Source organism: Setaria italica, chromosome I (genome assembly GCF_000263155.2).
Source record: "Setaria italica strain Yugu1 chromosome I, Setaria_italica_v2.0, whole genome shotgun sequence".
NCBI lineage: Eukaryota > Viridiplantae > Streptophyta > Magnoliopsida > Poales > Poaceae > Setaria > Setaria italica.
The window spans coordinates 10,819,385-10,831,447 of NC_028450.1; the positions used below are offsets into that span (position 1 = coordinate 10,819,385).

Consider the following 12,063-nt stretch of genomic DNA (forward strand, 5'->3'; position numbering starts at 1 on the left):
ATTGGCCGTGGTGAGGCCGCCCCCCACCCTCCCCGCCACCCCCATCCTCATTGCCGCCCCCTACCCCGTCGTTGCCGCGATGAGGCCGCCCCCACCCTCCCCGCCGCTCCGTGTCATGCTGATTTTGGAACCAAGGTAATTTCATTAGATTGGAGAAGAAATAATTCATTGAAAGTATTATGTAATGATTTGGAAATGACACCATTGTATTCATGCAAACATGTAGGATAAACTACTCGACGCGTCACCTGTCGCCGGCGACGAGAGGCTACTTCATGTGGTAGTTCCCGAGTTTTGCAAGGTATAAGCTGTGTATGTGGTTGCCGGCCATCATGTTGTTGGTTTGTTGCAGGTTGTGGTTACCTCACTATGCTGGGGAGGTGCTACCAATATTTATAATTGACACTATTATGTTCCTTTGTTCAAGGCTTATGCTTTGGCCGGCAAGGGCAAGGCGACGGCCGGCGTCGCCTACAACCCGGATGACTCGTCCTCGGCGTACAGCAACGAGACTGTCCACAGTCGCCTTGATGGATACACATCAATGGCAAGGGCGGTCCATGGCCCAGACTACGATCCAAGCGCACATGACCTTGATGGAGAAGTGGTCATGAGGGTGGGAGGAGGCAAGAAGCATGGCCAGTTCTGGATTGGCGACGACACACTCGATACGGCTTGTACTCCCTCCCTCCCTCAGCTTTGAGCACAGAGCATGAGTTCCAACCCGGCGATACACCCTCGACCAGACTCTACATGGTTCCAGATGGACGAACTCCAGGTTATTTCTATTTTATTCATCGTTCATTGATTTTTACATACTTTTGCATTGCATTGTAACATTGGGATGAAATATTGTAGGCTCAGCTGGAACAAGAAAGGAGGCGACCGGAGGAGCTAGAGGCATCCATCGAGCCGAGGATTGAGCAGAGGATGGAGGCCGAGCAACTGAGGATGGAGGCAGAGCGACTGCAGATGTTTGAAATGATGAGGGGTGTTTACGCTGCAATCGGTCAACCTCCGCCAGCGATGCCAGTCCCTCCTCCTCAACCTACTCCAAATACTCCACCCGACACTGTGAGTCACTTCACAACCTTATAATCACCGTTTCTAGTTTATGGAGAATCAATCTTTTCTCCTTTGTGATGTGCGTATGTTTCTAGTTTCTAGTTTATTTCTAGTTTGTAGTTAATCTTGCAATCACTGTTTCGTTCTCAATGTAACTTAGCTACTTTTAGTTTCCGCAGAATTAATCACTATTCCTAGTTGCTAGTTTATTTCTAATACTTGTATGTTTCGTTCTCAATCATTATGAATGATTTATCTCTTCTCCTTTGTGCAGAATCAATCAGCGGCATCGAATGAGCCTGGAGTAGGACACTCACAGCACCAATAGCCACTGTGGTCACAATGACTCCGGTTAGTTCAGTAGATGTCGATGAGAGGTCTTATTAGTGTATACTTGTGTGTTTCGAGTCTCTATGAACTATGTACTTGTGATTCTGAAGTTTATTTGCATTTGTGATTGTGAAGTTCATTTGCATTTGTGATGTGTTGTCGATATATCTATATGAACTGCCTGTGATGCCTATTGTGAACTATCTATGAGGATGTGATATTTATTTGAATGTGGTACGTGACTGTGACCGAACCAAATAAACTGGTTATATGTGGCAGCTTTGCCGAGTGTTACACTCAGCAAAAGGGCTCTATACATTCTAGGACACTCGGCAAACAAGGCATGTTTGCCGAGTGTTTTTTCTGTGGACACTCGGCAAACAGGGCAGTTTGCCGAGTGCCCATGCCGTTAGACACTCGGCAAACATGCCGTGACCGTCTTCACGCCGTCATGTTGCTTTTTTTTCCGAGCGTCGGTTTTAGCACTCGGCAAAGTTTTTGCCGAGTGCCCAAAGAAACTTTTGCTGGCACTGTGTACGCCGTGTACTGTTTGCCGAGTGTAACACTCGGCAAAGGCTTTGCCGAGTATTTTTTGGGCTTCGCCGTGTGTCGTGGACACACGGCAAACTTGGACATTCCGGTAGTGAGACCAGTAAGAGAACGCCCAATAACTTATTAGGTACTGTAAGAGTAAACATAGTGGGCCCCACCCCCACCCTCCCAAAAAAACTAACATAAGTAAAGCTTCAGGTAACACTTTGTTAAGTTGCCATTTTATTAGTTATCACCACAAAAAATTCAGTCCAAGTGATGTTACCATTTTCAAATAATAAAAAGGGAAAAATTAACGCATATAGTTGAGTAGTAAAGCCATGAAAACTAACACTACAATTACAACATGGCCCGTCTAGCAAATAATATAGGCATCAGTTTGATGCCTTCCCTTCGATGAGCAAAAACAATAATATACATTTTCAAATTTCACTAACTGCGTATTTATCATTGACAAGAGTCAACGTATTCATAGATATATAGCAGAAAAATCTAGAACGGACGCGCGATAATGCATTCAGATTTTAAATCATAGCAACTTGCGAAAAATTAAACATAGACACATTGCACACTTACACAAGAGACCATCACCATGCATAGCAGTGAGGCGCAAATAAGAGTTAAATGAGTTATACGTACAGATGGTGCACTCTTAGCTTGTGTGCAGCCCTCTCTAATCAATGCATCCAAATTGATGACCAATCTCTAGACAAGATAGATCACACACACTACCAGTTATATACTATTTGCATCGATCCCCTACGTCCATGCATTATCGATCAGTGTGCATACATCTATCGATCATACGTACGCATACTCGCATAGCATCAAGAGGAACCAGCCTTAAGCATCTCTCTTCACCAGGATGGCTGCTCCTGATGTTATGCAGCCCAGCATGCTCGCCGTGTAACATCCTCCATTATCTACCCGCCGAACCCCATGCCGAAAGCCGGCGCAGCTGCGGCCGCCCAGTAGTCTGCGACCACGTCAACTCCGACGTCCAGGGTGCAGCTCACTGGGACAAGGCACAGACCCCTGCTCCTCAGATCCTTCTTCGCTTCCTCACAGCTTCCATCCTGGCCACAGTTTTTTTTTAACATAACTAAATGTTGCAAAATATGCTATGGGTATGACCTACTATTCTCCTTAATTTTTTACATGAGATATCAAGCAAACTTTGAGTTGATTTACATGATCGATGACGAGTAGTACCTGCTCAGGCTGTCCTCGTTTTTTCAATGCATTGTCATGCAGGAGCTGCACACGTATGGGACCAGAGATAATCATATGCATTAGTGAGGCCAAAGAGCATTTTGCAATGATAACTAAAGGATGTAAAGCTGGAGACAAGTACTGGCCCATGATTAACTTTTCCTTGATGCTTTCTACATGTACCAAATTAAAGCAACGCTTTTGACGAAGAACTAAAGGCTCCTTTCTTTCGAACAAAAGTATCTTTGTGCTTTACTTAACCGATCGATCAGATGCATGGGTATTGATCCCATAAAAGGAGCTAGCGATAAAATTACTGAGACTAATCGAGTAGATAATGATACCTGGCCAGGGTCTTCTGGAAATATGCTGTGCCTTTCTCCGTGCACCTATAAAAAATTAGGGATTAAAGGGAATCAGACACCTTTTATCGGTATATATATACATAAATTGGTTCGCCAGGCATAAAGTTTCTGTCAATACTTTTGTCAAAGATCTCACAGAGATACGATGCTTTGGGTAAAATCGTACGCTTATGCTTTTTCTATTGCGCTGCTTGTTCTGCCTTAATCTTGTTGTCATGGTAATATAATTTTATACTTCTCTGCAGCAGAAAGCATACTCTCAGTGCATGTGGGAATCCTTGGTTCAGAAGAATAACCTATTGCTTCATAAGGCAGCAGCTACACTTTTGCACACCGCAGCATAGATAAAATTATGAAATATTCAAGGGAATGTATGTAAGGAAAATGATACATTATTTTTAAAGTTGTGAAGAACACATGATGTGCAGTGGTCTTAAGCCTAAACATATATGAGGACACACACAAAAATATACATCCTAGCTGCCAAGGACATACAACAAGGGTGTGGCACTGTACCACTTGTGATCGATCTGATCATCTGGAAAGGAAAATTAATGCACCAAATGGTACTGTACACACCAATCACTTGTATCAATAGCATTTGTCTTTATGTTTCCCGTGGCGATCATGTACAATTCTGGGGTTCTCACACAGCTATGTCTACCAAATAAAGCTAGTATATATTCTGCTGATGAAACTATTACATTACATAAACATGTCGGAGTGTGCCATCAGCTGTGTTGATTACTTAAATCTCAAACTTTTGTTGATTCCCCAAAAAATGGGTAAAAACTCCTCATGGATGTTATTTTATGGTTTTAATTTGAATTCCTTATGCTTCATTTTCTTTGTTCTACTTCATTGAATTTTTAACTCATACGGACAATGAGTCGCATGCATTTTTTTGTATTCTCTCATATATAACTTTACATCAGTAACAACAGTAGTGTAGTAACCACTAGGTCTAAATTCAACTTAAGGCGTCTTTTCATCAGGAAACTAAAATATACGATAAGGTGTAGACATGTGAAAAGCACTGGATAATTTATTTTGCATTATTTATTAAAATCCAACTGCATGATGGTGACAAATCCAACTGATAAATTTTATTAGGATTGAGCCGTCCATTTCAAACTGACCCTTTATGGAAAAATCTGGCACCTTATACATAAGATATAATCCCTCCATCCTAAATTATATGTCGTTTTGACTTTTTTAATTCATAAATTTTATTATGCACTTAGATATACCCTATATGTCTAGATGCATAATAATATCTATGCATCTAGAAAAGTCGAGGGAGTAATAATTGCCTAAAATGCCAGCGTTGAATTCAGAGGAAAGTACTTATCATAGGGCATGAACGGTTAGTTGTGACTAGGGCCACAGAAAACGAAATTAGACATGCTGGAACCGGACTATGGGACTAGAAATAGGAACTATTTCATGTGTGGACCACGAATTTGGACACCTAGCCCGCGAGGCTCCCTTGGAAACCATTGGATCATTTGGATCTGGGCGTTGGGCGCCATATGGGTTTCTAAGATATGGGCACACTGTGCGTGGATCCACGAAGAAACCAATGAGAGCGTTATTGTGTACTGACTATACACTGAGGAAGTGAGGAGAGATCATGTGCCACTGGTACCAAGTGCCAAAAATTGCCGATAGCTTTCTCCGATCCTGCTGACCCGGTCAGCAGATGCTGCGGGACGTGATGCGCGCGCATGAAGGCGCGCAGATACGATGAGCTAGGTAGCGATGATGATCCAGCAAGCTGCAGTCAGAGCATGCCACCCATGGCAGGGCAGCCTGCCTCGGGAATTGCGCACGCAACGGGCGTGCATGGTACGGCGTGTACGACCACGGTAGGTACAGGCAGTGATGCAGATATATGAACTGTGCATGGAGCGAGTCAAAAGAATTCACAGCGCTCTAGAGAGAGAGTAGAGACTAGAGGGAGAGGAGAGAGGACTGTAGCCATGAGCTACAGCGGTGGGTGGCGCAGTACTACTCACACTAGACTCGTGGATGTGGAGCTGCTGCTGATGCTTGGAGCTAGAGCTGATGGAGGAGCCGGCCCCACCACCGTCATTGCTGCCGCCCACGTACGGCGAGCTCAGAGCCTGGAGATAGAATAGACGACGATATGATCAACCAGGTTTCGCTTCGTCATAAGTAAAAGTGAGAACACGCACGTACCAAAATGCCAGAGAGATTATTAATTGATCGATGCATGTACTAATCTAGGGGGAGAGAGAGAGAGACAGAGACAAGAGAGAGAGGGAGAATCGAAATGAAGGCTGTGATAGATGGCAGCGTGCACAGGCAGCAGGGGCACGGCTAGCTCTTTTCCAAAAAGGCATGCACTGTTGCAGAGCCCAGGCTCAAAAGATCGCGTGACACATCGGGCAGATTAACACACGCCATGCAGCTTTACCAGCTGCAGGCAGCCCACCCGCCCCGCCGTCATTTGACTAGCTCGATCTCCCACCATACGCATATATCCATTATTTTTCCTATCATCTTGAATGGAATTTGCCTAGTAAGTGTTTAATTGGTTGGACGGAATTGATGCGTGAATGAAATTGAATTCTTCTTCCAATCAAATCCAAATTAAAAAGGGGTTAATTTAGCATTCTGCTGCCTGCGCATATCATCTAATTAACCTCGGCTATAGCCCTCATGCATTCATGTCTGACATATTAAGTGTTCGGGAGCTAGCTAGCTGCATGCAGCAAGTACTGTACACTGTAGCATCGTGTACTGTGTATAAAGCAGGTCTCCAAAAAGTTCATGGTGTTAAGTGCACACAAGTGTGAAAACAAACAAGGGAACAATTACATCGCATGCATGCATGGCTATATGCTTTATGTGTATGATCCTTCTACTGTGCTACTGTTGAGGCCAGGGCTAGCTAGCTGCAGGTATGGGCACGCATGGAGAGAGAGAGAGAAAGATGGATCAGAGAGAGAGAGAGAGGGAAGAGCTGGACCTCAATTTGACTATGAAGGAATCTGATGTACCCAATGGCTTCAAGGAGTACAGACGCTGTGTCAGTCTGCCAGGAAAAAAAGAGAGAGAGAGGTTATTAGCCCATGTCAGGATCTCTTTTTTGTATTTTTCTCTGCAAAAATGGATCTTCTTTTACATGATCTAGCTAGCTAGCATATGAGTTAAAAGGAAGATGCATGGTATGTAGCAAAAGATAATGATGCACAGCTGATCAGAATGGAGGATCATAATGTAAGGACTTTGCAGGCGTTCAGTTTTCTATTGACTTGGTACACATCAACAGAATCGATATGATGGAATCCCTTCATTATATTACATAGGGCACCATTACATTGGCACCTTTGATGAGAACTGTTCTTCAACTAGAATTTTATGCACAAAATAGAAGCACAGGTTATATGTGAGAAGAACTTTTTTTTCTATATATATTACTATATTAGGAGTAGAGCAAAATGGTTTTTAAAACGTATACGAGTAGAAAACTGACTTCTCAGCTAGTTTTCTATACGACTTCTCACCTATATATGCAGTTCTATATTCATTCTCTGTATATTTGCATAATCAACTTTAGCTAATAGATGATATGAGCTCTTTCGTTAGGTACAAGGTCTAATTACTCTCTGGAGAGTTAATTAAATACACACAAGAAGAGGTTAACAGTTTGATTACTCATGTCAACTCAATTTTGTCATATACTTCTCCCTGACCGGCAGTTTGCATTGGTTTTTATCTGCAAACTGAGTAAACACCCACCCTTTCATAAATTATTCACTTCAAGACTAAACATTATTAAATTGTTGTCTATTCGTAATCTGACTTTGATGAGTCTGATGCCAATTTTAACTCTATTCACTGGCTGTATGGAAAGGGTTGAGGAGGATTTGCAGTTAGATATGCATATACAAACCTTTCCAAACGGGGAGACAAGCTGGTGAAGAGCAGTTATTCGATCCCCTAGCTTCTCCTTCCTCACCTGGAGCAAAAGAACAAGCAAAAGATACTAAAATTGCCATCATTCCGAACCCTGCCAATCTCACACTCTCTGCTACCCCACAATGATTCCATGCCTGTCCATTTCAGTATGCATGCTTCAAAACTCTCTCTCTAGTTGCATTGATCTGGAGTCTGAAATGCTGGCCCATATGCGAGAGAGAGAGAGAGAGAGAGAGAGAGAGAGAGAGAGAGAGAGAGAGAGAGAGAGAGAGAGAGAGATTACCTTCACAGTAGATTGAGCCGGGGAGGGTTCTTGGACCCTAGCCTTCTTGAAAGCTGATCCAGATGCTGTGCTGATGCACTAGTGGAAACACAGAAAGATGGAGTAAAGTTCTTAAACTTTCAATTCCACATACAATTTACTGCTTAGCATCTAGCAGCATGGTTATCTATGTTAACTATTTCCTAGTAAAAGTTGCTTCCCATAGATTATTTATATGTAACCAGTTCACCACTCCATGTCTCTCTCTCAGGTAAGCTTAAAGAAAGCCTTTCACCCTTGATGACATTAAAAATTAGCATGGCATATGCACATGGATAAATCAGCTTTGCATCCTCCTCTCATGCTCCAGAAAAATTAAAAGAAAATCAACTTGTCATCCCTACCTCACGTACTGGTGAACTACTGTTGTTGGAGAACTCCAGCATGTTGCTCCCGAGGGAGGTGGTCGACGTTATGGAAGAAGACCTCGGAGAGGAAGCAGATTTCTGCTGCAGGGCCTTGTGGTGCTGGTGGACGCTGCTTCCCCAAGGCAATTGGATCTCATCACTTGTGCTGCTCCCATGGCTAGCTGTGGCGGCGCTGTAGAGATAGCTCCCGCCGCTCCCTCCGGCTTCTGAACAAACTGTAGTAGTTGGGAATAGCATCTGGCCTTCCTTGTACATCTCTTCCCCATTAGTGGCCAATCCCCCTCTGGATGAACGCAATATGATCATAAATTAAGCACACTCCAAGAATATGAAATTCTTTTGAGGAGATTAAAGGATATGAAAGTTAACTAAGTGACAGTGAACATCATATTTTATGCACCATGCAGTTTTTGAAACATTTAATTTACCTGGGAAAGGAAGCTAATTGCCAATATCAAAACTGGGCGCTCATACACAGACCCACACAAACAAAGAGATAGAGAGCGTGAGTTACATACTGTATGAGCTGGCTCCATGAATCCTGCTGGCCGTGGCTGCTGGTGCTGCTGCTGTCATGGTGCCACGGCGACGTGCTGGTCGTAGGCAGCGGGTAGTGATTGGAGAGCAGCAGCGAGGAGAAGGAATGGAGAGGGGACGACGAAGAAGACGGCGCCGCGGTGGTGGTGGTGGTGGTGGTGGACGGCATGAAAAGAGAAGGATGGTGCTGCTGCTCAAAGGGGGGCCTCAAATTATTCACGCTCCACCATCCATGGCCTGCCTCTCCCATCTCGCCCACTAGAGGCGATGATTTGTGGACGAGTCCCCTATCCATATTCCCCTCTGATATGCTGATCTCTCTCTCTCTCACTCACTCTCTCTGTCTCTCTAACACACACACACACGCAAGCTAGTGCAAGCACTCAACCTCTCTCTTCTCTCTCTAGCTTTTGCGCACTCGACGATCGCCACTATCTCTTTGCAAGGCCTTTTACTTGTTGAGGTCAACCTCTAGAGGGAGGAGGGAGAAAGCATATGGCCATTTGGAGGAAGGAGAGGGAATCTCAAGTGACACTGGCTAGAAGAACTTGGTGGAGTGGAAGAGGTGTTTGAAAGAGGGCATGTGTTTTATTTCGGCTCCCCTCCTCCAGCTTTACCTGTTTCCTTTTCCTTGGCTGCCCTTTTTCTGCTGCCACTCTTCGTTTTATTTCTTTTTTTTGAACTAAAGTTTTATTTCTTTTGCATCGGCCTCCTTTTGCTTTTGAGAAGAAATGGGTCAGGGAAAACTTTAGCTTGCATGCATCCAGGCTTTAAGGAATAGCCTGATTAAAGGAGAATAATGCATGAGAGGCACCCATAAAAAGGGCATTTTTTGGTGATCTATTATTGCACATACATGGGAATCTTCCATGTATATATATTTTAAAATCCTCGATAAATTATGTTATTATACATTCATATCATTTCAAGATCTGCAAGTTGTCCTTTATCCCCAAAGTAAAGTCGAGTTTGTTCTTTTTTTTTGCGGGAAGAGTTTGTTCTATATACATTTGCATATTGACATATAAAATGGCTTCCCTGCACATAATTTTTAAGTACTTCTTTTTTCTCCTCGAACAACAAGAGAGCTGAACCATTTCATTAATTGAAAAAATCGGGTACATGGTTTATGTTTACAACTACAAATCGTGAGTTCAACATAGAAAAAACATAAAAGTATTTGATTTTACAAGTTCGATATGCAAAATTTAATCTTCCGCACTTTACTGTAGCTTTTCATTAGACATATATACCAGATACCTGTAGCTTCTAAGTTGCTTAATTAGAGGCTAAGTTTAACCTATAGGTTGACATGTACGTTCTGTCTTGCATCCCCTATAGATCTCCCAGTAACGTTGTCAGTCTAAGCTGTTTAGCCTTCTGCAACTGTGTGTGTTGGCTTTGTGCTTTCTTTAACGTGTTTCGATCTTCTTTTCCCTGCTCGGGGATGCATTGCATGTAAACTAGCATGCAGCAGGCCGGGCCTTAAAGAGCGAGCCAAATTTCTTGCGGATTTTAGGGATGTATACACGCAACTAATTACTTTTGACTTTGATAGGATCGAGGCTATACCAAATCTTTGTCTGGTTTGCCTTGTCCTCGATGGACATTGCTGAACTGAACTCTTAATTTTGGGAAGAACCAGCGCAGTAGCTCCTAGGCTAGCTTTTTAGTACAGGCCAGGGAAGATACCTATATTACATTATTACTTCTAATGTTTTTGTGTCAAAAAAATAATTACTGGTATTATTTGATTTAATTACCTTGTAGTAATATACTACTACTACTATATAGTAGATCCTGTCACATTCTCTACATCAAGTGGTTTGCATTGTGAATAGTACGTCTGAAAGATGCCTGGTGGCTCTCACAACATGATCGGCCGTTAAAAAGGGAAAGTATAGGACCACTGCATATTTGTAGTCCCCCCGGTGTCTTGTCCCATGTGTCAAACGCAGTACTAGCTGCTTCCTCCTACGCCCTGTCTACTTTGTGCATGATAATTAGAACTCTCTATATGCCATTGATGGATATATGCCTATGACCTATGTAATGTTGTGCCATGAAATGTGCATCACAAATTAATGCCCTGTCCTTTGTTCTAGCATGTGCTAGAAGTATGTTTGGAAGAGTGGTCACAAATTAATGCCCTGTCCTATCCTATCCATGGTTGCGTTGGATTTATTCGCACGAGAAGGGATCAAGTCCGGAATAAGTATATACGTGATAGGTTAGGGGTAGCATCAATATCCAACAGCGGCTGAGATGGTTTGAACATGTCCAACGGAGGTCTCTGGAGGCACCGGTGCATGATGGAACCCTAAGGCATGGCAGTAATGTGAAGAGAGGTAGAGGAAAACCAAAATTGATATGGGAAGAGGCAATAAAAGAAGATTTGAAGGGATGGAATATACTCAAAGATTTAGCTCTGGATAGGAGTGCTTAGAAAACAGCTATCATGTACCTGAACTATGTATTGAACTCTAATTTGTGGCTCTTATTAGATTTCAACTGTAGTTTACCCCAATTTGCTTGGAATTGAAAGGCTACGTTCTTATTGTTGTTGGTGGTGATATAGGATACTGAGCAAGGCAGTTAAGTAATGATTGTTTGAACTAGAGAAGAATTAGTTTAAATAGTTCTTCAATTATTCTTCATGAGTGCAATTCCCAAAAACAGAGAATGCTGAGCTAGATGTTATAATGTATAGGGATGATGTGTGTAGAATTTTGGAGTTTCACAGAGAAGCATTCAACAAAAGTTCTACAATCTAAAAAATCTAGAGACTGTATATTTTTATTTACTGAAAACATACAAACTTTCTTTTTCCACAGTAATTTTTGATGAATCAGAAACCTCGTCTTCAGTTCTTCCTTACTGGAGAAAACTAATTAATTGTGGAACGGAAAATAACAAAATCAGACATATTATTTATCTTTGAGTAATATTTAAGAGAAACTGTTTAGATCGATTATATGCTCATACCATTGGATTTGTCAGGAAAAATACTCACATAGGATTAATATTTTGTCATTCTCATTAAAAAATTGCAATCAAAATACTGTACATTTTTTCATTCTTATTAAAAAAATTGCAATAAAAAATATTGTACATTTATGAACAGAAATAAAAAGGTGGTAAACAAGATAAACACAGTTGATTATTCATATGGTGAGTTTACCTCCCTGAAAAAGAGTCAGTGTGTGGGTGTACGTCGTACGACGACCCTACGTAGGGTGGTGTACGCTAGCTTGTAGGCAGCTAGAGCCTATCGCATTTGTCCATCTCTTTTTGTTCCCCATCGGCAGTCACCTGTCGGCGCTTGTGATCATTAGTCTAAATCCTAGCTTGAGACCTTGGTACG

General features: G+C 42.4%; 1 protein-coding gene across 4 annotated transcripts; it reads right to left on the reverse strand.

Annotated features, from left to right (window-relative positions):
* Positions 1–2,463: 2,463 nt before the first annotated feature.
* On the reverse strand, positions 2,464–9,269 carry LOC101765300 (transcription factor bHLH68). 4 transcript variants are annotated; one of them, XM_004952165.3, is made up of 9 exons: positions 8,681–9,268; positions 8,139–8,445; positions 7,756–7,833; positions 7,447–7,512; positions 6,520–6,585; positions 5,543–5,650; positions 3,504–3,548; positions 3,139–3,204; positions 2,464–3,023 (listed from the first exon to the last, which is right to left on the reverse strand). In XM_004952165.3, the coding sequence occupies exons 1-9, from the start codon at positions 8,992–8,994 to the stop codon at positions 2,871–2,873; spliced, it is 1,203 nt and encodes a 400-aa protein (XP_004952222.1). In that variant the 5' UTR covers positions 8,995–9,268; the 3' UTR covers positions 2,464–2,870. The 4 variants fall into 4 exon arrangements, with proteins under 4 accessions (XP_004952222.1, XP_004952223.1, XP_022685514.1 ...); XM_012843224.2 differs by having other exon boundaries at positions 2,497–3,023; positions 3,160–3,204; positions 8,681–9,266; XM_004952166.3 differs by lacking the exon at positions 5,543–5,650 and having other exon boundaries at positions 8,681–9,269.
* Between the last annotated feature and the right edge of the window lie 2,794 nt (positions 9,270–12,063).

What these genes read in the sequence shown, in the direction of transcription:
- LOC101765300 (XM_004952165.3), bottom strand. Translation starts at nt 8,994, where the DNA reads ATGGATAGGGGACTCGTCCACAAATCATCGCCTCTAGTGGGCGAGATG. An exon ending in TCATGGAGCCAGCTCATACA is followed by an intron (nt 8,446 to 8,680) that starts GTATGTAACTCA and finishes GCGTTCATCCAG; the next exon opens with AGGGGGATTGGCCACTAATG. An exon ending in CGGCTCAATCTACTGTGAAG is followed by an intron (nt 7,513 to 7,755) that starts GTAATCTCTCTC and finishes CTTTTGCTCCAG; the next exon opens with GTGAGGAAGGAGAAGCTAGG.